The sequence below is a fragment of the Lynx rufus genome, unplaced genomic scaffold (assembly GCF_022079265.1).
Source record: "Lynx rufus isolate CCGP_SWC_20201006 ecotype Redwood Valley unplaced genomic scaffold, mLynRuf1.p SCAF_18, whole genome shotgun sequence".
Classification (NCBI taxonomy): Eukaryota; Metazoa; Chordata; class Mammalia; order Carnivora; family Felidae; genus Lynx; species Lynx rufus.
This window is the reverse complement of record NW_025814832.1, coordinates 28,623,575-28,649,692: the sequence shown is the minus strand read 5'-3', so window position 1 is coordinate 28,649,692 and position 26,118 is coordinate 28,623,575. Positions and strand designations below refer to the sequence as shown.

Genomic DNA, 26,118 nt, shown 5'->3' with positions numbered 1-26,118 from the left:
CCCAGCCCCGCCCCCCACTTTGTAAGCCAACCCAGTCTTGGCCAGGGACAATCCGTGGACACGAGATAAATGGCTGTAACTGAAACAACCGTCCATCTTCGTTTTCTTCAAAGATCAGGCCTCCCACCCCAGGCTCTCTACTGTCCCTGGTGGCGGCCACCGCAGCTCCAGGCTCTCGCTGAGGTTGCGGCCGCCCCCAGCGACGGTTGTTTGGACTACATTTCCCATGAGCCTTTCCCCAGCATCGCGAGAGCTCTGCCGAGACTGCCGCGAAGACTTGCGCGCAGGCGCAGTTCCGCCTTCTCTTCGAAGCAGGCCGCGTGGCTGGGAGTCATGGCGGCCTCTGTCTGGCCCGAACGCGACGAGCAGTCTCGGGTGTTTGGTACTGGTAAGGCTGCGGTGGTCGGGAAATGGGGTCTTCCTTGACCCGACGCTGGTTCACTTGGCCCCCCCCCCTTTCTTCAGAGGCCACGATAAACCGGCGTCGCGTCTGCCGTGGTTGGGGTTAGTTGAGATGCTGGGTGAAAGAACGCTTTCTGAATGGTTCGAGTGTTAATGGTTGGTGGGAGAGAGCTCAAGCCCGTTTTTGGAGGCTTTATTTTTCAGGGAGGTTCTTCCAGCCTGCGCAGCCCGGTGAGCCGCACAGCCACCGCGTGCCGGCCCTGCGGGTCTCCCAGGGCCGCCCCGGGAGAGGGCACCCGAGTACTTCCTCCTGGAGGGTCTTGTCAACGGCCCCATTCCGTAGTTTTTGTTCCATCCTACAGTTATAAGTGGGATTGCAGATTTTGGAAAGTCGTAAGTTTACAACGAACCGTCCATGCTCACTTTTCCCTTCCCCACAGGCTTTTCTTCGTCGTCTGCGGAGACCGCGAGCAGCAGACCTGCAGGTTGAAGTTTAAAAGTGACGGATGGAGCCCTGAAACGGGTAAGAATGGGTGCCGGCAGGACCTGGGTGGTCACCAGAAGTGAGAAAGTCGAGATGATGTGCAGGACTGTCACGTTCGGCCGCCTCACCCCGTATTCTGATTTTAAGTTTAATTTTATGAACACGTCGACGCATAAATCCAGTTAGGGTGAGAAAAATGGACCCAGAATCCGGAAACGAGTAGGGTCTGTGCCAGTGTAATTTGGGGCCACTAGGTGTCACTGTTTGGAACCAAAATGGTTGCTGCATACAGGGGTAGAAGACAGACTCAGGAAATGGGTGTTGGTTGCAGTGGGGGGTGGGATTTAGAAATATTTGTGCGTGATTCAAAGTTATCCTTGTGTGAAAGGACATCTTTTCTGAAGAGTTCTGATGCCTTGAGGCTCAGCTTTTTAAATAAGCAATCTTGAGAACGTCTTAACGTTGCTTCTGTTAGGATGAAATAGGTTGTCCGTGTTTCTCTTATAGATGATTTAAAGTTCTGGGGTTTATTTATTTTTTAATGTGTGTTTAATTTTGAGAGGGAGTGTGAGCAGGGGAAGGGGGAGAGGGAGACAGAATCTGAGGCAGGCTCCAGGCCTCCATCAGTCAGCACAGAGCCTGCCATAGGGCTCGAACCCATGAACCATGCATGAGACCATGAGCTGAGCCGAAGTCTGGTGCTTAACTGACTGAGCCACCCAGGCACCCCAGGTTTGGGTTTTTTTTTTTTTTTAATGTTCATTTAATTTTGAGAGCATGAGCAGGGGAGGGACAGAGAGGGAGACAGAATCTGAAGCGGGCTCAGAGCTGTCGGCGCAGAGCCCAACACATGGCTAGGGGCTGGAACTCAAACCATGAGCTCATGATCTCAGCCAAAGTCGGATGCTTAACCGACTGAGCCACCCAGGCGCCCCGGTGAAAACCATTGAGTGTAAGACTTTTTGTGATGAAATTTCTATTAATGGAAATAAGTCTTTTTAGCTCTTTGCCAGAATTGCATAAGTTAGGGTCCCTTTAGTGTCCCATCTGTTAGATTTCAGGGATGCGAGCCTCCCAGGATTGTTACCGCCTGGGTAAGGGAAGTGGTGTGGAACCCTGCTAGGCTCCTTCCCAAACAGTCTCCCACCAAACAATTTCTAACAAGTCTTATGTGCAGTAGTTATTTTCTCCTTTGCTACTGAGTAAAGAAACTGAGGCTTAGAGTTACATAGCTGTTATTTATTGTTGTTTTGTTCTTAACCATAAAAATAGGGCAAATTGTGTGGGGGTGCTAAAACCATTTTTCAGTCTCATTGAAGAATTATTGAGGTCTGATTAGACCAGTTGGTGGCGGGGGGGGGGGTGGTTAGACCGGTGGTTCTTTGCTGGGGGGTGGAGGATGCTAATGGGATCTAATGGATGCTGCTTAGTATCCTGCAATGCCCAAGACCGCCCCCCACGACAAAGACTATCTCCCCAGAACCTCAGAGCTGAGATTGATGAAACCTTGTATTAGATGAATTTGAAAGATGCAGGCTCTAGTCTCAGGCTGTTGTGAGATAACCCCACCAGAGCTTTATTTCTTTGTCAGACAGTGTTACTGCTTTCCAGACCTGGCTATACCTCCGAACTACCTGCAAAGTGTTTAAATGTACACCTCCAGCCACGGGTGTGCGTGGCCCTGGAGTGAGCCCAAGAATTGTGTGGCTGTTTCAAGAACAGTTGTATGGGAGAAATTAGACAATCTGATCTACTTTTAGCTCAGGGATTTTTATTGCAGCAAGATTATAGCCCTGGCTATTTTTAAGTAGCTCTTGGGGCAGATCTATAATCCTCTACTTAAAAAACTGATCTTGCTCTGTGGATCCTTTCATACGCATAGGTGAGCGAAGGAGAAATGACCTTGTGTCATGTTGCCTCTTGGCAGCAGGTCCCCTTTGTACAGTTGGCCTTGAACGGGCTTCCTGGAAGAAGTAACCGCACTGTCTGGAGCACTTTACCGACAGATAAACCCCATACTCCGTTCTCAGGCACTTTTGCTCAGGTAGAACCTGTCTTTTAAAGGGCAGGGGGGCACCTGGGGGGCTCAGTTGGTTGAGTATCCACTTAGGCACAGGTCATGATCTCCCGGCTCGTGGGTTTGAGGCCCTTGGAGCCCGCTTCGGATTCTGTGTCTCCCTCTCCCCGTGCCCCTCCCCTGTTTGTGCGCTCGCTCTCTCTCTCTCTCTCTCTCTCTCTTTCAAAAATAAACATTAGAAAAAAATTAAAACTAACGGGCAGGAAGTGTCATTGAGTCAGATCTGGGATGCTGGGTACATCTAGGCACTAGGTGTCAACAGTTTTTACCTTTGAAGGAAAGTTAATACAAAAGTTTGAGAATACTTAATAAGGGACGTAGAGCAGAATTTGGTAGGGGAAGAATGGAATCTGCCTGCGCTGTAACTGGCTGGCTGGTGGGAGCTGAGTCCGTGATGATGTAAAGTTATCCCTGTCTGAAGGCAAAGAAAGGCCTTTCTGTGTGGAATGTGGATGTCTGAAACTCAGTTTCCCAGGTTGGCTCTCTGGAAAATTCAGGTCTGATTTGAAAGTGAGCTGCTTGAGAGCACCCGTGTGTATCTTCAGCAGGTTTTTCTCTTGCAATTTCTCCTCGCCAGGTACAGTCCCAGCCTCGGTTTCTGAGGCTGAAAAAGGACCCTCCAGAAGTAGCTGCCAGCGGCGACGTGTCTGAAGAGACTTTCTGGTGTAAGGAGAGACCTTCTGAACAGACGCGGCTGGCTGGCATGTTTGGTTTTGCCGCTCCTGCCCTGGGCTTAGGATTGTGCTGAGCGGCAGGGAGATTGTAACACAGGTCTGTTTTCTTTGCTAGATGTCCGCAGTGTGTGAGTACGGAACTGCTTCGCCTCAAGTAAGTGAAATGATTCTTCCCCTGTTGCTTTGTAGTGTTTCTGTCTTTGTTTTTCTAAGAAGCCCCGCAAGCCTATGATGGTTAGTTATCCCTGTCTGAAAACCTCGGCTGAGGGGAAACCCATCTATTCTGAGGCTTTGGGGTTTGTCTCTGTGCTCTTAAAAGTTCAGGCTTGGGGTGCCTGGATGGCTCGGTCGGTTAAGCCTCCCACTCTTGACTTGGGTTCAGGTCATGATCTCCTGGTTCATGAGCTCAAGCCCTGTGTCGAGCTCTGCACTGACGGTGTGGTGTGCGCTCGAGATTCTCCGTCTCTCTGCCCCTCCCCGTTTGCACTCTCTCTTTCTTAAAAATAAGTAAAAAACTTAAAAAAAGTTCAGGCTGTATCAGGGATCAAACTGAATGGACTCCAGAGGCAACTGTGTCTACCCGGCCAAGACCCCATGCGTTGTCCCTCTGCAACTTGAAAACCGACAGTGCGGCTGCCTTGTCACGCTCTAGGCCCCTTGATTAATGGTTCTGACGGTACAGGCTAGAGGAGGTGCGAGAAGTGGGCAAGTAGCCCAGTTTGGGGTCATGTTCTTAACCGGGGTATGAAAGAGTGCTTGTCACACATTTTAAGGCAATGAAAGCACTCTTTGAAACAGACGGGAATGTAGAAAGTCTGCCAGCTGTGGCGGTGTGAATGTACGAGGACCGTGACCCCCTCGGCACCGCATCCTGACGTTCAGGAGAGAAGGGCCGTCCTGACACCGGCAGGGCTATCAGGTTTCCGGATGCTTTGTTTCCAGCAGCCGGGAGCTCTCCGCAGGGTTCACGCCGATCGTGTGATCACGTCTGCGCGACGTGACTGGCGAGAGCCGCCTTGGGTGGCAGAGGGCCGGGTTGGCTGGCACGTGAGCAAGCAAGTAGCAGAGCGGTGCTGGGCCGGGACGGTGTCTGGCGCTGTTCCCGTTAAATGCCAGGCTTGAAGTGGGCACGTGGCCTTTTTCTGTTCAAATTGGGAGGTATGTGTGGGCTCTTTAAGGTCACATATTTGTTCAGTCACCAAGGCGGCTAGATTTGGGGTGGGATTTAATAAGCCTGAAAACTGGCCCCAGCAGCTGACAGCCTGGAAGTAAAACCCAGTAAAAGGATGTGTTAGCGAGTGGGGAAACCCGCTTCTTGCGTTACGGTTGCCGCTGAGTGGATGTGACTGCTCCACGGGACTTGCATAGGCATTTAGGTCTGACTTGCAAAGTTTTACCTCCAGAAGAGGGTCAGATGTGAATGTCTCCAGACTGGCCATTGCCAGACACTGTTCCCTTTGAGCATCAGCTCCCCAGGGCACGCTGCAGTGTCGAGTCCCCTGGGAACCGCACCGGCCTGCACCGATGGTGCCTTCAACAGTGTGGGCCTAATGCTTGGCTAGAACGGCTGCTGCTACCATTGCCTTTTCTTCTCTAAATTAGGGTCTTTAAATGTAGCCTTCAGTTTTGAGTCACCTGGTTGGCCGTTCTATCGAATGATTCTCCTTTGGTCTTGCAGGTTCTCTCCCCAGTGATGCCAAGTTCTGTGCCAGTTACTAATGCCTGTGAAGCAATTCCCCCTTGCCCCCCGCCAAAGGAGAGCGACTTCAGAGTTGTTTGGACTTCGTCTCCAAAAAGCAGCCAAAGGCTATGAGTGACTTTATCCCGGAAAATATTTGGCAGTTGGTCAAATCAGGGCATAGCTAAGAATATCCAGGATGCAACCTTTTAGCCGATGTGGGTATAATTCGCTCATTGGCGAGAATGTGGCGGCGGTGGACGGAAGGCGGTTACCGTGTACACGTTCTGTTCGAGGAAACTGAGGGGACGCAGGTGTTCAGCCTTGGAAGAACGTTTCATCAGGGTGGATTTCCTGTGAAGTTCTGTCTTGGGCTTAAATTTTGAAGTACAAATAAAAGTGTTAAAAAATGGGCTTTGTGACGTTGTGGATTCCACGTTGAGACCCACGTTATGGGATTTTACTCAGTGCTCAGCTAATAGTGTTCTTGTAGAAGTGAGTTTCAGAGAATACCATTAAGTAGGGTTAACAGTTAACACAGGATGCGGTTGGATGTTTTGTTTGCTAAGTTTCCCCCCAAGTCGATTTTCTGCCCCTCTTAATGGGTGGCCACCCACAACCTTAGCACTTCTCGCATCTGACAGATTGACAGAGTGTTCTGATAGCCGCAGATGTGAAGGGGCTAGGGACAAAGTGTTACGGACACAAGGGGGTCAGGAGTCCCTAGCTTGGGCTGTGCTGGCTTATCAAGGTAGTCGTGTTTCTTTACTAGTAAAGGTCATTGTGTCAGACCCCAGGATGGACTGACTCTGTACCATGGGTCCCACATTTGATGGTATTCTTTCTGGACCACGTATTCTATCCAGAGAAACATACTCAGTACCGTGCTATCCTGGAGACCAAGGGACAGTTTGTTGCCAAGCCAAAGTGGTGAGAGGCCTTGGCCTCCCGCTGTTCTGAACTGTTCACTCCCCCCTTCCAATCTAAACTTCTCTAGCATCAGCTATGGTTTCAAGTAGCTGCCTCACTCATGAAAGCCATCTCTGTTCTTTTTCCCCTGTCTGAATTTCTAAAGTAGAATTTTGATTCCAGTGTTGGTTCATCCCTCTCGTTAAATGTGCTGATAGGATCTACCTTCCAAACCCACAGAGCCAGAGGCCCGCTCCTGGCTGTTGGTGGATCGGCCAGTGGCGATCAGTGCCGTGTCGGGAAGGCTCTTGCCAGCCGGCCCTGGGGAGACTGCCCCCCACCGCCCCCAGCGTTGCCCGATACAGCAGATGAGACTGCCAGGTTATTAGGCATCAGGCCAGTAAACCCAAGGCTTAAGGGCTATACGGTGATCACCAGCTGAGTTGAGACCTTACCTTCCGTAGAAGCCCATGTAATTAGTAAAGCCAAGATGTGAAGCTGAGGGCTCATTACCTGATGTGCTAGTGGCAAGGCAGTGATCACTCTCCAGTGGGACTTCCCTTGGGCAGGCAAGCCTTCTGTGTGGTGGGCCCCTGTCAATACCAGGACATGCCCATGGTTCTTGGATTCTCTGATCTGCATGCCAAGCCCTCCACGGTGTCCTGCCCCGGTCCCCCCAACAGACAAAAAAGACAGAAGTGGTCATCTATCATTTATGCAATTAACCAGTTTCAGAATACATTCTGCCTCTTGCGTTCTGATGCCATCGCGGGGCAGAAGGAAGTTGGTTGCGTCCTCAGGTGGTGTAGGTGTCTTGGAGTCCAACCGCTTTGGAGTCGGCTGGACACGCTGGTGGGAGGGTGTGGCTGGGGGGAGCGAGTGCGCGCCTGGCTGCTGCTGGTCGGCCAGCATCTTCAAGTCGCCCAGTGCCAGCTGCTGGCTGGCTTTGAAGATCCTTCGCTCCTGAGTATGCCTGCCCTCTGCTGGGGAGGGTCACAGTCCCCTCTTGTGTTACCTTTCGTTGTAAAATGCCCAGCAGAGCGGTCTTCCCTTCACCAGGGTCGGAATGTGGGGCTCAGACCCAGGAGGGAGGGAGTCTTCTTGGAGGAACCAAGAACAAGATGGAGTGTCCCGCAGTGAACACGCTGCAGTGACAGTCCCGAATCCACTTCTCCATGCCCTCTAGAGACGAAGGGGTGGGCGGAGGGGAGCTGGAGCCCTTCTCAGATTGAAAAGATAAGGCAGCTCTGGCCACGTGGGGAGTCAGGGCCACAGGGCCACAGCTGCGGGAACAGAGGGCTTGGGTACTTGAGGGTCAGCGCTGGTACAGTCGGAGGATGCCGGCTTTGTGCAGGTCCTTCCACAAGGTGGCTTCCAGGGACAGGTCGTGGTTGACGTAGAAGATCAGTGGCTTCTTTATTCGCTCAAAATAGTGGTCAGAAAATTTCCAGTAGTTGCTTGTGATGAATCCATAGGCACTAACCTAGACAAGGATGGCCCCTGAGTTAGCGTTCACTGAGCTAGGTGCAGACAAACCTGTGAAGTGATAAGATTCCGGAAAAGCACAGTACCCCCCCCCCGACCCCCCTTCTCAGATGCCACGCTGAAGACACAGGTAAAGAGTAGTTCGAGCTCACGCCAGCGTCAGGCACTTGTGCTCTTGGACGTGTCTCCTCAGCCCCACAATAATCTCAGGTACTATCCTCATTTTACAAATGAGCAGGGAGCGCCTGGGTGGCTCAGTCGGTTAGGCGTCCCGACTCTTGATTTCTGCTCAGGTCGTGATCTCGCTGTCAGATCGGGCCCTGTGTCAGGCTCCGCACCGACAGCACCAAGCCTGGTGGTTGGGACTCTCCCTCTCTCTCTGCTCCTCCCCTCCCTCTCAAAATAATAAACTTAAACAGGGAAGCGAACAGGTCTCAGTCACAAGCCATTGAGTGGCCGGGCTGGGTTTTAAACCCTGGTCCATGATGTCTGGGCAAAGCCATCATCTCCGTGGTGAAGCCCAAGACAGAGGCAAAAGCCCATCACTACTCCTGTCCCAGTCTGATGGGAACGTAGTCAAGAGACAGCTGCTATACAACAGGGAAGAGGTGTGGGGCACGGAAGAGAGGGGACTCCGGTTCCCGTGCTGGCGTAAGTGTGGGTGACTGCAGACTGTTTCCCGGCTGCCTCCACGTGGCTTCTGTGGGCAACACTGCACTGGGGACATCTGCAGTGATTCCAGAGGTTGCGTGTGGAGGGCCGATTCTGCTGTCAGCTCAGTTCTAGAATGTACTCATGAAAGGATGTGTCCCTGCCACTTCCGTGGAGAAGATTTTGGTTCCGCAAGAACAATCTGATAACGCGCGCCTTGGGTGTCATAGGGAACGGCAGCCGGGGAAGAGAGGGTGAAGCCCAGAAGTGCTGGGACAGGTGGCTGCCGGAGGAAGGCAAGGCTGGCCCCCCCCGCCCCCCCCCCGCCCCAGCTGTCATGGAAAGGACCCTCGAACAGCCGGTGCGGAGGTAGCTTGGCCGTCCCACTCCCTCCCGCCCCTTCCAGAGACCAGCTTGCCCTTGCACCTGGGGAATCCCTTCCCCACAAGATACAGGCGGAGTCCCAGGCTTAGGTCCCACCCACGCTTGTCCTCTGCTCCTGTTACCTGGTCACAGGTGTGCAAAGCTGTCAGCAGCATGAGGGCCCCAGTACTCGGCATATATAGGTCTCCAAAATTTGTGTTCATCAACTTTGATTTCAGAAACCTGGAGGCCAAAAGAGGCATCAAAACGAGAGAGAGAGAGAGGATTAGGTCTCGCTCACTTGATGGTTGTGCCCTTTGGCTACCGAGTCACACGGGCTGGAAAGCCGGGGAGGACGTCCTGGCCCTTCTAGTGCAATCCGTTCCCCGTTTAGGAAAACCCCAAATGAACCAGATGCAAAAGTCTGGTTCACCGGGGGCAGGGGGGTGAGAAAGGAACAGGCCCGTGCGGAAGCACCACAGGGACCATCCTTCCCGCTCTGGAAGCCTGAACCCAGCCTAAGTCCCCTCTCTGCAGCACCCTGCCTTCCCCGGGGGCTAGGGAACCACAGCGGGTCGGGCACAAGTGGCCTGTTTAGTCAGCCTGAGCCCTACCCCCAGGCTTCCCCACATTCCGCCAAGCCGGAATCCCTTATGTGGGACATGAGGGACAGGGCACCCATGTCCGGGGACTGGAGTCACCGGTGAGATGGCGCATGAACCCCCCCCCCCGGGGGGGGAGGCACACACTCGCAGAGTCGGGAAGTGAGGCCTGACCTCAGCCTTGGATTCACATCTGAACTCTGCCAGACCAACCACGTAGCCTCTCTGAGCTGGTTTCTTCCTCTGTGGAATGGGGCTCTCGCCACCACCTCCAGCTGGCCTCCCCAGACCCACCCACCGTCCTTCACCCGCTCTCTGTGGTGCCAGCCTGGGGGCTACGGCAGGCCTCTCGACCACGGCCCTACTGACGTTTGGGGCCAAGTCATTTGTTGCAGGGACGCCCTGTGCATCGTATGATGCTCAACGGCGTCCCTGGTCTCTACTGGCTAGTGGCCCGTACCTAGTGACAACCAGAATGTCTCCAGAGAGGGGGGCAAGTGACTGCCCCCCCCCATGAGAAACCACAGGCAGGGGGAGAGGGACTGAGGGAGGGAAGGAGATCAGGCCACTGCTGTCCCCCAGGCTGATCCCCACGGTCGCCTCGGGCTGGGCCTCGTCCAGGTTAGCTCTCCGGGGAGATTACAGTGAGCGGGCCATACAGGGCCTGCAGCGATCGGGGGGCTGGCGTGCAGGGGGGCTGGAAGGGGAGCCGTTCTTCGTGCGCCCGCACCCCCGCCCTCCACACACACACCTACCTCTCCCTCAGGTAGCCGATGAAGTGTGGATGTAGCAGCTTGAATTTCCCGGCAGAGGCTTCTGGTCCGAAATAGGTCTGAGGCCTAGGACCGGTGAAAGAAGTGGACGGAGCGGCCCGAGCCGTCGTAGGGCAAGTGGGGGAGCAGGCTGAGGGGGGAGGCGCTGGGCCTGCGGCGGTGCCCGCGGTACGGGCGGGGCTGGGTGTAGTAGCGGGAGAAGGGCGTGTAGAAGGTGGCCGGCAGCACGGTGGGCACCACGTGTGGCCTCCCGCTCACCAGGACCTCGGTGGGCGGGGAGTAGGAGAGCGAGGAGGGGGGCGTGAACAGGGCCGGCGGGGTCGGGTAGGAGCAGCTGACCCGGGGGTGGTGGGGAGGAGGGGGGAGCAGGGGGAAGTAGAGGGACTCGGGCACCTGAGGGCGCTCGCAGCTGCGGGGCGGGCAGGGGAAGGAGCAGGGGAAGCACTGGTTCTGGGGCAGGGGCACGGTCGGGGGCTGGAAGAAGGGGGGCTCCTTCAGGAAGCGGGGCACGTAGGGGGCGATGTAGGAGGGGATGCCCCGCACCGGCCCGATGTAGGAGGCCGAGGTGGCCGGGCTGTGGGAGGGGGACCTGGCCACAGGCACGGGAGGGGTCTGGGAAGAGTTTCGAGAGACGGACTTCAGGCCAGACTGGGAAGGAGACTTGGAGGTGGGCGGAGTGGGGCTCTGGGAAGCCCCTCGGGGCACATGTTGGACGTGAGGGCTGGGGGTCAGGGAGGAAGCCCGGGAAGAGGGCTGGGAGGCAGTTGGAGTGGGAGGGTGAGAGGGGGGGCGGGAGGACGACCCCCGGGTGGGGGACGGAGACGGGGCTGAGCCGCCGGAGCTGGAGTAGGCCTGCTGGTTGGTGGGGGTGACATGGTTGGACCGGGACTGGGAGGGGGACTGGGTAGGGGACGGACTGGGGGTGTGGGAGGGGGAGTTCATTGGTGTTGGGGAGGCTCGTGACCACCCGACCGATGTCCCTGAGCCGGCCCCCCCAAGAGCCCGGTCCCGCCCGTGTCACAAAGCCCACTCGTGACCAGGTGCCGCATCATGAGCGATTGTTGGGTGGCACCCCGGGCGGGGGCGGGGCGGTGGTGGGCCAGTGTAAGCGGCCGGGGCCTTTGGGGGCTTAACCCCTAAGGACCTCAGAAGCTGCTCTTTTGGGGGTGGGTGACGTGTTGGGGGTAGGAGGGCTGGACTTGGCGGCTGCAGAGATGGCATGGGTTTGTAAGGACTTGACTCTGGGACAAGGAATTGTCCCAGCGCCACAGGGAGAAGGTTCAGCTGAGGCCGGGACATGGTTCAAAAGAGCTGGACACAGGCCTGCTGCCCAGGAAGGTCGGGGAGAAAAGACAGAGCGTCCTTTGTTCTCTGCAGGACAGTGGACCCATGTCACCTGCTCTCCCGTTTCACGGGCACAGCGCTAGGAGGCTGCCCACCAGGGCAAGTGGCATGGACACCATCCCCCCGCCCTCAGTTTCCAGACACAGTGTGCTCAGCAGGACAGCAGAGTCAGGAGAGGACGGCCCAGTCAGTGCCGCGGGCTGGGGGGGCTGCGTGGGTGACGGGGACAGCAGCCCGAAGCTGAGAAGCCAGGGTGGCCCTTCAGGCGGGTTCCTGGGGACCAGCAGGGTCACCTGGGCTTTTCCGTGGGGAGGACAAAAGAGCCTAATTGCCCAACACCCTCTTGGATTCTTGGGGACTTCCTTGCTGCCCTCACCCACTCTCCCTGACAGTGGGCCCAGGGAGCAAGCAGGGGGATGATCCCAGCACTACCACACCCTGCACCCATTTGGCAGCTCACCTGTCCCCTTTGTCAGGGCCCTCAGGGACAGGCACACCCAGAATGGCCGATCTCAGCATCACATAGTCACGGATGTCAGAGGGGATGAAGATATAGCGCAGGTCCTGTTGGGGCAACAGAGACACTGAGCCAGCCCCCCTCGCCACTCCCCACCCCTGCCCGAACAAGACCACATCCTGCTCAGATTGGACAGCCCTCTACCCGTCCTGATGGGAGAATTTCTCTTCTCTGCCTGTAATCCCCCCTCTCAACCTCATGACTAATGAATAGAAAGCAGCAGAAGGGATGCTGGGGGGTGATCTTGGAGACGAGGCCATAAAAGGTCCCTGGGACCACTCTGGGTGAAGTTAGCTGCCATGACCTGAGAACACTCTAGGAGCCTAGAGAGGGGCCGTCTCGATTCCGGCCTCAATTTTTTTTTTTTTTAAAGTTTATTTTCAGAGAGGGAGAGAGAATCCCAAGCGGGCTCTGCGCTGTCAGCTCAGAACCCAACGCGGGGCTCGAACCCACGAACCGTGAGATCATGACCTGCGCCGAAGTCAGACGCTTAACCAACCGAGCCACCCAGGGTGCCCCGACTGACTGATCCCGGCAAACACCTGAGATCCCGAGCCAAAACCAGTCTACTAGGCTGTTCCCGAATTCCTGACCCACTGAAACTATAAGACAATAAATGTTTGCTGTTTAAAGCTACTAAGTCTGGGGTAATCTGTCAACACAGGGATGGATCATTCCTACAGGTGGTGTGGCCACATCACAAAGCTGCTGCATTTCATTTGATCACGAGTGAAGATAGGTCCTGCTGTGGCTAGGAGACTCCTGAATTTCCTGCTCCAAGGAGGAAGCTTCTAGAAACTCAACCTTATCCTGGGATCTCCCCTCTTTAGGTGTCACCCTGACGGCTCTTGAGGGAGGGGCAGTGTTCCCGAAAATGGGCGTGGCTGAGGAGCTGGAGACAGTGGGCGGTCTCAAGTTCTGGCTCCCCGCCCCCCCCTTGCTGGGCATGCTGCTCAATGCTGGATCCCTTTGAACCCAGCCTCCCTCACAGGACATTCTGGAGGGCAGCTCTTTGAAGCCTGGCCCTGCTGCCGCCTTGCTGAATGAAGGGCACCCGGCCTCAGTCTCCTCACCAGGAAAATGGGACTGACGGGCCCACGTACGGTGCCTGGCACCCCACAAGCTTTCAGTAAACACTAGCCATTCATGCTCTACTCCGGAGGAGTCCTGTGCTGCCTGAAACTATGGGTGTCCCTGTCCAGATCCCCCTCCTCACTGGCCCCGACACGTGCACCCAGGTTCCTGGTGCAACCTCTCCATCTACTGGGCCGGGGCCATGGTTTGCCCCGCGGAGGGGCTCTGGGAACAGGGGCGCTGACTGTCCATGGCCTCACACGCCCGTCAGAAGCCTCACCTGGCCTTGTGGCACAGACGTGAAGCCGAGGTTCCTGTAGGAGATGAGGGAGTTCTTCATTGTGTTCACAGTGAAACCATAGAAGGAGGTCTTGGTGCCCACATCCTTCTCGAAGCCTTTGATCACAGCGCCATTGAGTCTGGTCCAAACAGAGGCCCGTCAGCCTCCTCATGGTCACACGATGCCGTGTTTGTACTTGGATCTGCTGCGTCTGTCCCCAGGTCTCTGTGCAGACCATGCCCTCTGCCCAGGGCGCCACCAGTGGGGGTCGCCAGCCCCATACCCACCCCTCCGGACCTCAAGGGATGCCTGTGAAATGGGCACATCCGGCCGTGGCAGCTCCCTCCCCCCTGGCATGCGGCACCCACACTCCATCTTCAGAGTCTGTCTGCGAATCCGCCTTTGTCCGGGCCTGCTTGTCTCGCTGCCGCCCGAGGCCGGGGCTGCCCCGGGGCTGGCCCTCTTTCCAGCTCCTCTCCCACCGCCCCCCTGGCTCCCGGCCCGCACACCTGAAGACGTAGTCGTGGGCATCGATGTTCAGACCCTGGCGGGAACCATTCAGAATGCCTCCATTCCCCACCACCGCACAGCGAACGCAGTTTGGAAGCGGCTTCCCGGAGGCGACAAACAGCTTGGAGCTCTCGGAGTCATTCAGGAGGCTCAGGGTGGAGTTGATGGCTGTCGGTGCCAGACAAGGTGGGGCGCTCAGAGGAGGGATGTCATGCTGGAGCCTCCCCAAGAATGCTCCTGGCACCCCATCTGCCAGAGGTCTGACACCAGGGCACAAAGCGTGGAGGGGGGGTGCAGGGAGGGCAAAATGTCGGTGGGACCATGGGCTGAACTGGGCGGGGGTGGGGAGAGGATTTGGCTGTACCCTTAAGTCATCTCAAGACCTTGAAGAACTAGTTCTCTCAAGACTGTATGGCACAATAAAATAATCTGAGGCACACAGGGGTGGGGTGCAGATTGAACGGGGGGGGGGGGCTCTGGGCAGTTTCCCACAGCAGGAACCGTCGGCAGGCTGAGGTCCCAGAGCCCCTGTTCTCGGCCACCTTGGACCTTGGTGCCAGCGCCAGAAGGGGAGAGCTGGCTGGCAGGTGCAGCCAAGCCCCTCTCCCTGACCCCGGGGTGCTTGTAGGGGGTGGCAGATATGGGGGGAGTCATACAACGGGGTGGGGGGGTGAGCCCTGAGACCTTCCTGGGAAGAAAGGGGCACGGGGCGGGGTGGGGGGGTTGCTATGAGGGCAGGGTCTGCCCCAGAGGAAGGGGTTCACTGGGGCCAGAGGCCTGGGGGAGAAGCAGCAGCTGCCGGTTACCTTGGAAGGAGAGCCCCTGCCAGCCATAGGGGGCTTTGTACTGGCTCAGGCTGTCCCAGAGCTCCTGAGCGAAGAGGCCCCCCGAGAGCAGCACTGGAGTGGAGAGATTGAACAGGGCCCGGAAGTGGGGGTGCTTCTGGATGGCCAGAGAGAGCGGGTGTCGGCAGTGCGGGCTCTGTGGGGCGGGAGGGAAGAGTGCTGAGCTGCATTAGCTGGGGGCGGGCGCCTTCCCAGGAGCCTGCAGAGCCCGCAGGAAGGTTGGGAGGGAAGAGCCGTCCTTCCCCTCCAGCCCTGGTTCACCCCCAGACCCGCCAGCTGAGCTGACCTGTGTGGCACAGCGGTGTGGCGAGGGTCAGAGAGCTTTCTGGATCTACCCCGCCCGGCCCTTTCTCTCCTGGATGCCACGTCTCCAGGGCCTGATGGCTCTGGCCTCCTACTCCTTCACTTCACACTTAGAGAAACTTTGGGGCGTTTCCCCCACAAAATGGGTTAAGAGCCGTCTGCCCTTGAGCGGAAGAGTGCCAGCCTACGCTTTGGAATCCAGCAGCCTGGACCCAAATCCTAGCTCTGGCAGTCCTCACTGTAAGATTCGTGTGCAACGGGCTGCTGGGATGGTTACCATCATTTCCTTCCAGGTGGTACCTGAACAGTGCCCCCCCCACCCCCAATTCTGTCTGCCTAGAATCTTAGGACGTGACCTTATTTGGGAATAGGGTCTTTGCAGATGTGGTTAATCAGGGTGACGTCATATTGGTTCAGGGTGGGCCCTAATCCAATGACTGGTGTCCTTACATAGCCGTGTGAACACAGACACAGAGACTGGAGTGATGTGACCACAGGCCACAGAAACCGGAAGAGGCAAGGAAGGATTCTTCCCTAGAACTTTCAGGAAGGTGGCTCTGCCGACCCCTTGATTTCGGACTTTCGGGGTTCAGAACTGTGAGAGAATCAATTTCTCTTGTTTTAGCCCGCGCCCCACCCTTACCTCCGGTTTGTGCCCATTTCTTTCAGAAGCCCTAGGATAGTTAGGCAGTGCCTCGGCACACAGGGACCTCGAGGGAGGGTAAAGTACTCAACAGGTTCCAACCCCATCTGCCTGCAACCCCCCGTGTCAGAATCCTGCACAGCCTGGGCCTGGGCGGGGCTACCCTTCCCACCGAAGGGGGCTCTTTGTTAGGTTGCTGGTTTGACGCTGAGTGCAGGGAAGAGCTGTACGGTCGGTCGCTTCTGCTATAAGGTGCCCTATGGACGGCAAAAACCTACCACGCTGTGCAAAACTGTGCAATCGAAACCCCAGGGCTTTTGGGAAAATGGGATTAGTGGTGCAGCACTCAAAAGCTTTGTGATGCTTTGTGATGCATAAAACACAAGGCGGTGGGGCCTAACAGACGGAAGCACAGTTTCACGCGGTTTCCAGCGGTTAAAATCTACTACTTCTATTAAACATGTGACCTTGGAAAAGACTCGACGTTTGCTCATGTTAAGCGGGCATCAGAAGGGTGGCAGCCTGTTACCGTGAAGTAGTGGGAAGAGAGTTATAACACACTCAACGAGGTGCGTATCTGGAGGGCGCATGTGTGTGTATTTCGCGGATTCCTCCGTGGCTCCCTTTGGTGGGGTGTGGTTTTCTGCATTTAACCTCAGCACTCCCAAGGACAAATCACCCCGAAGCAAACACAAAATTTGTGTTAATGCTCAAACTGTTTCCTAAGATAACCAACCTTCCTGGAACAAATTCACGTCTTCAAACCAAGCATTGTAGCCGGACTGACTGTACTGATTTCACTACTATTCAGCCTCTCTTTGGGCTGTGTTCCAGGGCCTTCTTTAAGAGACGCCAGGAGAAAACTCTTCAGGTCTTTATATCAGGAAGGGCTGTGCTTCACTTGGGAAGTGGGCTTGCTATTATCTCACGGATGGACACAATGGCAAATTTCCTTCTTCACTGTGGCCGCCAGGAAGCTCAGAGCTAGATACATGGCCCGTCCCTTACACCTTGTGGCACATTTTTCCTGCACTTATCTACATGACGTTGTCTTATTCTCCTACCTTTATTTTTCCTGCGGCCATTTCTTCATTTTATTCTGTTTATAGGTTTGTCTTGTTATGTGTATCCAAAAGTCATCCCAAATCCTTTTTTAAAACCGGGCGGGGATATGTCAATGAGCATGAAGCAGCTCAAGGTGGAAAGAACGTTGGGAAACTTAAAGATGAACCGTAAGCACCCAGAAGATGCTTGGGGTTTGTCTTCAGCCCGCAGGCCAAGTGTCTACCCCTGCCTCTGTCCTTAAGATGGGGATGGGGACCCCCCCCCCCACCACCTGCCCAGGGCTACTTGCTTTGTGCCTGAACAGCTCAGCTGTTCACTATGTTTGACATGAGAAATTTCTTTCCCTGAGGCCTCGGCTAACAAGTCCGAGTTCGGGCTCTAGGGCATTGAAAACACCTCTTAAACCCGAATCGATCCAGAACAACAGTCATGGTCCTGCTGGGCCACAGCACACAGAGCGGGGCAAGGCTGTATTCCTCAGCGGCTCAGAGGACACGCTCTGGGGTCAAAGCAGAGGCTCAAATTCCAGTACCGCCTATTCTCCCAGAGGGACCCTGAGCAAGGTACCCGACCTCTCGGGGCCTCGTTCGTTCGCCCGTAAGAGCTACATGACAGAGTTGCCGTGCAGCTTAAGTGAGAGAATGTGGGTGAAGTGCTTCAGCCCACAGTTAACGCTGACCATTCCTTATGGAGCCGGGCCTAGAAGCTTCTCGAACCCCGCCCTGGGCAAGCTTCGAGCATCTTCCCAGGGTTTGCTTGTTTACTCCAGGTTGAGCAGTTTAAATGTGACTTTTATAGTAAAAAGACATTTTGAGGGGCACCTGTCTGGCTCAGTTGGTAGAGCCTGCGACTCTGGATCTTGGGGTTGTGAGTTCGAGCCCCACATGGGGTGCAGAGATTACTTGAAAATAAAATCTTTAAAAAAAAAAAAAAGACATTCTGAGTAGGATGTCAAATTCACAGGCCTTTTTAAAGATAAATCACGTTGGGAATGCAAGCTGGTGCAGCCACTCTGGAAAACAGTATGGAGGTTCCTCAAAAAACTAAAAACAGAACTACCCTACGACCCAGCAATTGCACCACTAGGCATTTATCCACGGGATACAGGTGTGCTGTTTCGAAGGGACACATGCACCCCAATGTTTATAGCAGCACCATCAACAATAGCCAAAGTATGGAAAGAGCCCAAATGTCCATCAATGGATGAATGGATAAAGATGTGGTATATATATATATATATATATATATATATATATATATATATATATACACACACAACAGAGTATTACTTGGCCATCAAAAAGAATGAAATCTTGCCATCTGCAACTACGCGGATGGAACTGGAGGCTATTACGCTAAGTGAAATTAGAGAAAGACAAATATCATATGACTTCACTCATATGAGGACTTTAAGAGACAAAACAGGGGCGCCTGGGTGGCTCAGTCGGTTAAGCATCCGACTTCGGCTCAGGTCATGATCTCGCGGTTCGTGGGTTCGAGCTCTGCATTGGGCTCTGTGCTGACAGCTCAGAGCCTGGAGCCTGCTTCGGATTCTGGGTCTCCCTCTCTCTCTCTGCCTCTCCCCTGCTCACGTTCTCTCAATAATAAAAACGTTAAAAATTTAAAAAAAATTAAGAGACAAAACAGGTGAACATAAGGTAAGGGAAACAAAAAGAATATAAAAACAGGGAGGGGGACCAAACAGAAGAGACTCATAAATATGGAGAACAAACTGAGGGTTGCTGGAGGGGTTGTGGGAGGGGAGATGGGCTAAATGGGTAAGGGGCACTAAGGAATCTACTCCGGAAATCATTGTTGCACTATAGGCTCACTAATTTGGAGGTAAATTTTAAAAAATCAAAAATAAAATTGGGGTGCCTGGGTGGCTCCGTCGGTTGAGCGTCCAACTTCGGCTCAGGTCAGGATCTCACGGCTCATGAGTTCGAGCCCCGCATCGGGCTCTGTGCTGACAGCTCGGAGCCTGGAGCCTGCTTGGTATTCTGTGTCTCCCTCTCTCTCTGCCCCTAACCCACTCCCATTCTGTCTCTGTCTCTGTCAAAAATAAATAAACTTTAAAAAAATAAATAAAAATAAAAATAAAAATAAATTTAAAAAATAATAAAATAAAGACAAATCACACGATTTCCCCAAAACTTTTCACCCGGCTGCACCCCTTCTCTGCTGCTGTGGTACAGGGAACCCTCGTGGTCAGGTCTGGCCTGCTCGCTCAGCTCGAAGGTTCACGGTTTGGCTGTTCAGAGTGTTCTCACGCAGCAGCCTCCCGAGAATGTTCTCGTTTGCTTTTCTTTCTCACCTCCTCCCTGCTAACTCGAGGATGCTCAAAACTGCCAGAATAGCCGAGCTAAGTTTTACCTTTCTCGTCCCGGCGTTTGACACCTCGCGTCCAAAGAATGTTCCAGACCATGTGGCGTTCCTGGGGGAGAAGCAGAAGTCAAGCAGGGTTGGACTCAGCTCCAGAGGCTGACAAGGTGTGTCAGGGTCAAAGGTGCCACTCCTTTGATCCTCCTAGGCTCTGATTTTTGCCCACCTCTCTCTCTCTGGAAACAAAATTATTGTCACGTGATCATGTCTGGCTCAGCTCTGTAAACCCCAGAAATGAAGAAATCCCACGGCAAGCGGCAGAAATACGGTTTACCGAACAGTGAGATGGTGGGTAAAGCACGAAAATAGGAAAGCCTGCCGGCCCCCGCCCGCCGTCAGACGGACCTCCCCGCCAAGGCCCCGGAGGCAGGGGTTACATGGTCCCCCTTCACCTTGGGGTGGGTTGTCCTGCCGCCGGGCTCCTGCCCTACGGCTCCCGATGGCAGGCATGGGGTCTGAAGCCTCATGCCCTAGGTTTGTATCCCACGATCTAAGGAAGTTACCTAATTTCTCCGAACTCTCTGCATCTGTACGGCAGATATAATCATAGTGATGTGACTAACAATCATATCCCATATCCAATTGTTGGCAGGATTCAGACAGAGAATCTGTAGTATCTCATACAAAAAGCGTCCTCTGAGTGTTAGCTAAAGGAAGAAGGAGTGGCAACCTCTGTGACAGTGTCCCTCGGGGAGGGAGGGCAGGAGCTGAAGCTACTGCCCCACCCCTACTCCCACCTCCCAGGCGACCCCAGCATCAGGGAAGAGAGCAGACAGAAGGAATAGGGGCCTCTGCCTATGCAAATGGGTGTCAGGCTTCCCCCCAGACTCCTGCCTCCTCCCCAACCCACGGAGGAGCAGGTGGGGAGGATTTTGGCCGGCAGTTTGCAAGGAAACAAAAGGCCTTTTGTTACTTGCTTCTAAGGTGCCTCCCCAGCTGAGCCGCCTGGGAGCTTGTGACCTGCCTCACTTCAGGTTTCCACAGACCCAGGAGGGCCAGGCCACAAAGAGCAGGCATGATCCCTTCCCCCATGCTTCTCTCTCCCCCTCTGATGGCCACCTGCCCCCACACCCCAACCTGTAGTTCCTGTCCTCAGCAGGACAGGACCCTCTTTGAAGAAGGACCGGGGACACAGTACCCAGCCCTCAGGGGCAGTGAGAACCCCTCCGGGGGAGTCCCCTATTCTGTTTTGCTGCTCTGAACACCCCAAACTCAGGGAGGCCTGCTCATCTCTAGAGCACCCCCCTCTCCCCCCGCAGTGCTCAGTGATTTCTCCCAGCCCCTCCTTCTTAGGAATCCACCGGCTTCTAGATACCTGTCTGGAGAGCCTGGAAGGAGTGAGGGAGGGGGTCAGCCCACATATGCCCCTCCGGGATGTTTTCCTGGCCTGATGAGAAATAAGGACCTTGTACAGTGGTCTTTCCCTATCCCGGGGGATGTATTTCCAAGACCCCCAGCAGATGCTTGAGACCATGGCAAGTACCGAACTCCATACAGACTATGTGCATACAGTCTATACACACTGTGGTTTTTCCTCCACATCCATGTATGTATGATAAAGTTTAATTTATAAGTTGGGCACAGTAAGAGATTCACAACAGTAATTAATAAAATAGAACAGAAGCGCCTGGGTGGCCCAGTCGGTTAAGAGGCTGACTTCGGCTCAGGTCATGATCTCATGGTTCGTGCGTTGGAGCTCTGCGTCGGGCTGTGTGCTGACAGCTCGGAGCCTGCTTGGGATTCTGTCTCCCTCTCTCTCTCTCTCTCTCTCTGCCCCTCCCCCGCCCCCATGCTCTTTGGCTCTCCCTTTCCCTCTCTCTCAAAAATAAATACATAAACTTAAAAAAACAAAACGCCCAAATGATGTTGACAACAGATGGTAACCGGCAGGTAACTGGAAGCCTCTGTTCTCACCATCGGCCCCGCCCCCCATAACAAAGTTTTGTTTTGTTTCGTTTCTTAAATAAGTCTAGATATCCTGATGCCCGGAAACTGCTGACCCAGATTCCTCCGCCATGGGTAAATTCCTGGGCTGCAATGAGAGCCCGGCCTCAGGTTCAGTAAGACGGGGTCCCAGCACCCTTCCCTACAGGGGCTCTCTGGCCAGGCCACCTGCTTTCCCACCCCAGCTGGGGAGCTCACGCAGCCTGCCCCTGCCCTCCCGGTACCATCCGGCTTCCCACCCAGCCTCTCCTGGCACTAAATATCCATCTCCTGTAGCGAGGCCCTGCCTCCCGGCCTGGGGCCTAAAGACCTTTAAAAACTTTGCTGAGACATAATGGATGTTGGACAACCTCATACTTAAAGTTTATTAGATACTTTCAAAGGGTGTTTAAATGTGTTTCAAAACATCTTTTACATAAAATTCACAAAGGATTCTCTTATTCAGAGCCTGGCCTTATGCAATTTCGGGCTACCAGGAGATTAAGTAACTTCAGGTACCATCTGCTAGGTCACCCTTTGTTCTAAAGGGACTGGGCTCCTAATGGGTTGCACGTGTTTTCTATTGTTTCGCAACTTCAGATGCCTTTTGACCTTGTTTTCCCGAGACCAGACACTGACTTTGCTTTCATCCCATTATGCCCGGAGCGAGGTTTGGTGAGGAAAGCGCAGGTGGTAAAAGCGTGCTCTGGAAGGGAAAGCCTGTGCGCAGAGGCCGGTCGGCAAGACTGGCGGGGGGGGGGGGGGGGGGGGCGCCTGCCTAATCCGGACACGGGGCACAGCTCGATCCGCCTCCCAGACCTAAAACCAAGTCCTTTTGAGGCTTCTTCAGTAACTGGCACTATCACCTACCCAACACAGGCTCGAAGGGTTATCCTCGCGGGGCGCAAGTGCAAGGAAGGTGCGCTGGGCGAGCGCGAGGGAGTGGAGCCAGGAGAAGGCTCAAGGAGAGGAACTTGGATGCAGCCCACAATCTGCCCGTGTTCCCGGGGGAGTCCGCCGCTTCGCGGGATCGCGCCCAGACGGCGCTTATCAAAAGTAGTTAACATAGCAAACGGCGCGCGGGGGACAGAAGGCAGCCCGGCGCGGGGAGGGCAGGGACGGAGCGAGCGGGAAAGGCGACCCGCCACAGGCGAGCTGAGGCTCCCGGCGAAGTTGGAACCGCGACTTGGGTCCCTTCCCCCAAAGCAGAGTCGGAGAAATGGGCCGTTAGCGAGGGAGAGTTCCCGACAAAAACGAGGCTGTTTTTATCTGACTCCAAATCTGGACAATAGAAAGTGTTTCTCATCAGGGAATCCGGAGGGAACTAACCCACAAGGCTTTCGGGAGCCAGTGGCCGGTGCTCAAGGTGCGAGGTCCTTCTCGGACCCCGACAAGGGCTCTGGGGACCGGGCAGCGGAGGTTGGGCGCCCGGGCGGAGGCTCCGGGGACAAAGGGCCGCCGCGGCGCGCGAGGCCAACGCGGCGCGCGAACTGACGGGGCCCGGGCTGGGCGCCCCGCGCGTCCCCTGCGCCTTTCCGGCCGGACCGCGCCGTAGCCCCTACCTGGCTCCAGACCGGGGCCCCGGGTAGGGCCCCACCGCCGAGGAGTACAGAGCGAGGAGGATCCCCGAGCAGGCGGCCGTGAGCAGGAGCAGCCAGCAGAGCGGGCCGCGCGGGGGCCCCATGCAGCCCTCACCCGCGGGCGCCCCGTCCGCCGCCGTCCCGGGCGGTGGGGAGAGGCCCGGGAGGGCCGGGCGGGACTCCGGGAGGCGGCCGCCCAGCCCCACCAGCCCTGCCCCCGCGGCGCCTCCCCGCCGCGCCCCTCCTGCCCCGGCGCGCCGCACCCTCGGGGGCGGGCGTGTTGCCCCCCGGCGCTCGGAGCTTGCCCGCGCCCCTCCGGCGCTGCCCTCCGTCCCGAAGCGGGCACCCGGGCGAGCCGGGGTTTGAGCCGGGAAGTCTCCCGCCGCGGTCAAGGGCAGGCGCGCGCGGTCCGGGGGGCCGGCGAGGGGGGCGGGCCGCGGGGAGACGCCGCCACCTGCCGGGTGGGCCGCGCACTGCGCGCTCTCTGCCCCTCCCCGCCCCCCGCGGTTTCCGGATACCAGACGCCGGGGAGACGGCGGCCGGGAGGCTCACCTCGGAAGGACCCTCCTGAGCTGTCGGTCAGGCCCTGGCACCTCGGGTCCTTCCAGAAGTGCGGACGCAATGGTGTGTGTGGGTGGGGAGAGGCGGTTTGCCAGGACGGAGGAGCAGACCCTGTGTTGGATGGAGGTGAAGGGGGCGAGGTGGGTAGGGCGTCTGATGGGAGTGGGGGCGGGGGTAGTTGAGACCTTTCTTCCCCTCATTTGGTGACCGTCCGGGGCAGCCAGGGTCGTCAATCTCCTAGTGTTCTTTTTCCAAACCCAGGCCAGCCTGGAGCTCTCGGGCGGCAGAGGGACCACCTGAAAGGTGTGACAAGGCCTCTGATGTCACCAGGGAGGGCGTCACCTACAAGGGCGGGGCAGCCGTGGCCCGTAGGTGGGGGGTATACTCTCCAGCAGGCAGCGTCCAGGGCCTTAGCCCGCCCGCCCCCCAGACCGTGAGGTCCTCTGGCCCCCCGCTGTGAAGAGCTTCAGGGATGAGAGGGACCCTCTCTCTCCCAGGGACGATCCGCCCTCCCCTTTTCTTCCCACGTGGGAGCAAATCTGGTGTAGCAACAGGTGTGCACTACAAGGCTTCCCGAGAAGCTTCCCGGGGCCTGCACCTGTGGGCAGGAATGGGTCATTCGGGCTCTGTTCTCTCACCTCCTCTGTGGGCCACGCCAGGGTCACCGGAGGGCACTCGCAAAGGGGAGGTTCTTGCCTGTGTTCCAAGACTGCCTGCGAGCGAGCTGCACCTCGCTACCGCCTTGACCGGGCGCTACATGGAATCGAGGGTTTCAGGGCTTTCATTTCGGTCTTTGTGGTTTTCGGCCATCAGAATCCCTGTGGATGTTACTTCTCTTCCCGCGGTGGTTAAGGAGACCTCAGGCCCTCTCTCTGAGCCCACCAAGCACGCACTCACCCTTGCTTTCAGTAAATGCCTCTCCTACTTTACAGCGAGAAAGGGAATCACTATTAATTTCTTCTTTTTTTATTTTTTTTTTTTAATTTTTGGTCGTTTCGAATTTATTGAGTGTGTTGTGGCCCAATGTGTTCTGCGTGCCCTTGAAAAGAGTGTGTATTCCGGGGTTTTTGGATGGAATGATATATACAGATGGATAGATATAGATAGATATAGGTATATAGGTATAGATACCGATATCTGTTAGGTCTATCTCATCTAAAGTGTCATTCAAAGCCAACGGTTTTTCCAACCTTCCATCTTCAAGCCCACAAACTTGGCCCTCACCGCAGCACCTGCCTGGACTCCAGCCTTAAGGGGTGGGGGAGGAGTGCTCTCTTCCTGTGTGGGAGCCGGCCCCGCACCGTCCGTGTCAACAAGCACAGCCTATCTCCTACACCTGTCTTTTAAAAGTTTCTTTATTTTGAGAGAGAGGGAGAGAGCGTGAGCGGGGGAGGGACAGAGAGAGAATCCCGAGCGAGCTCTGCACTGTCAGCCTGGAGCCCGACGTGGGGCTTGATCCCGAACTGTGAGATCATGACCTGAGCTGAAATCATGAGTCAGACGCTTCACCGACTGAGCCACCCAGGCGCCCCCACCCCTCACATCAGAAAAGCCTGGACTTTTCTGTCCAGGCAGGAAAGATTATGACCCTTGCACAATCTGAGCCGATACACGTTTAGCTCCAGCTGGGGTGTCTACACCAGCTGCTTTCCGCTCCTCGGTTACCTCCAGCTGCCTCCTGGCTCCCTGCTGGGTAGGGGAGGCCCATGCCATCTCCGTGTCTCCCTGCCATCTGGTTACCCTCTGAAACTGTCCCCTCTGAGGCCAGCACAGGCCTTCATCGTTCCCGGTAGAGCAGACCCTTTCCATCCTAACCCTGCTACATCTGCCTCTGAATTTGACCCGTGTCCTCATGGTTACTTTTCCACCTCGGTGAAATCCAACATCTGGCCACCCTCACGAGGCACTTCCTGCTGCGGTCTGTTTCCAGAGTGAGAGGAGAGTCATACTTTCCTGCTTCTTTGCTTGTCTCATATGTTTTTGTTGAAAACGGAACATTTAAGACAATATATTGTTAGCGGGGCGCCTGGGTGGCTCGGTCGGTTGAGCGTCCGACCCCGGCTCGGGTCATGATCTCACGGTTCGTGGGTTCGCGCCCCGCGTCGGGCTCTGTGCTGACAGCTCAGAGCCTGGAGCCTGCTTCGGACTCTGTGTCTCCCCCTCTCTTGGCCTCTCCCCCGTGTGCACGCTATCTCTCTCTCTTTCAAAAATAAACATTAAAATTTTTTTCTTAAATGTACTGTAGCAACTCTGGGTACTGGACCCCCATTCTCCATCCCAGGTTTGTTATTTGCTTGCTTAGTGACTGGTTGGCTTATTTTAGGGAAGCCTCCCCCCACTCCCACTCCCAATTCCCCTAAAGTGTTAAACCTTTGATGTTTCCCCGTAGGGAGGTGTGATTTGGTGCATGTCACCCTGGGTTGGCGGCGGTTTGGGCTGCACTCTACACCTCTTTCCCTGACCAAACCCAGCTCTTAAGCTCCATGAATTGCCATCTGATTGCTCGCTCTAGGGTTTACAACAACGCCCTGGGGCAGAAATTGCTCTACAGACCCCTCACTCCTCTGAGGTTAGTGTTCCTACTGAGGAGGGCTCCTGCCACCTGTCCCCTTCCCTGGTTCTCTCCTGCAAACTAGCTGGCTTCCTCTTGAACCTACAGCTTCATGAAACCTACCAATCTTCTCCCAGTTGCCTTAGGCTTGAACTTCTCCGCCCTCTGTTGCAAATAAAGCCATTTCCTGTGGGAAGAGATTAGGACCTGTATGGTTGAGAGGTTTTGTGTGTGTGTGTGTGTGTGTGTGTGTGTGTGTGTGTGTGTGTGTGTGTTTTGTTTTTTTATTGTTTTAGTAAGCTCCATGCCCAGCATCAAGCCCAATGCAGGCTTCAACTCATGACGCTGAGATCAAGACCTGAACTGAGATCAAGGGTCGGACGCTTAACCAACTGAGCCACCCGGGCACCCCAGGACCTATGCAGTTTATAACCTGCTTCCG

The 26,118-nt window shown here is 55.5% G+C and overlaps 2 protein-coding genes, 1 long non-coding RNA gene and 1 other non-coding gene across 5 annotated transcripts; 2 read left to right on the top strand and 2 right to left on the bottom strand.

The window, feature by feature from the left end:
• Positions 1-302: 302 nt before the first annotated feature.
• On the top strand, positions 303-5,474 carry LOC124513386 (uncharacterized). 2 transcript variants are annotated; one of them, XR_006962379.1, is made up of 5 exons: positions 303-388; positions 843-925; positions 3,541-3,628; positions 3,753-3,791; positions 5,316-5,474. It is a non-coding gene; the product is annotated as an uncharacterized LOC124513386 (long non-coding RNA). The 2 variants fall into 2 exon arrangements; XR_006962378.1 differs by having other exon boundaries at positions 3,541-3,791.
• LOC124513641 (small nucleolar RNA R38) lies at positions 3,347-3,430 on the top strand. The gene has a single exon (XR_006962470.1). It is a non-coding gene; the product is annotated as a small nucleolar RNA R38 (small nucleolar RNA).
• Positions 5,475-6,880: 1,406 nt separating the features above from the next.
• Positions 6,881-24,833, bottom strand: ST6GALNAC2 (ST6 N-acetylgalactosaminide alpha-2,6-sialyltransferase 2). The gene is made up of 10 exons (XM_047080424.1): positions 24,791-24,833; positions 22,547-23,018; positions 19,053-19,191; positions 14,630-14,804; positions 13,823-13,991; positions 13,314-13,452; positions 11,903-12,006; positions 10,081-10,164; positions 8,867-8,966; positions 6,881-7,707 (listed from the first exon to the last, which is right to left on the bottom strand). The coding sequence occupies exons 1-10, from the start codon at positions 24,831-24,833 to the stop codon at positions 7,540-7,542; spliced, it is 1,593 nt and encodes a 530-aa protein (XP_046936380.1). The 3' UTR covers positions 6,881-7,539.
• Positions 10,091-11,040, bottom strand: LOC124513385 (extensin). Its single transcript, XM_047081323.1, has one exon. It carries the CDS (start codon positions 11,038-11,040, stop codon positions 10,165-10,167), a length of 876 nt encoding a protein of 291 aa, XP_046937279.1. The 3' UTR covers positions 10,091-10,164.
• Positions 24,834-26,118: the final 1,285 nt, after the last annotated feature.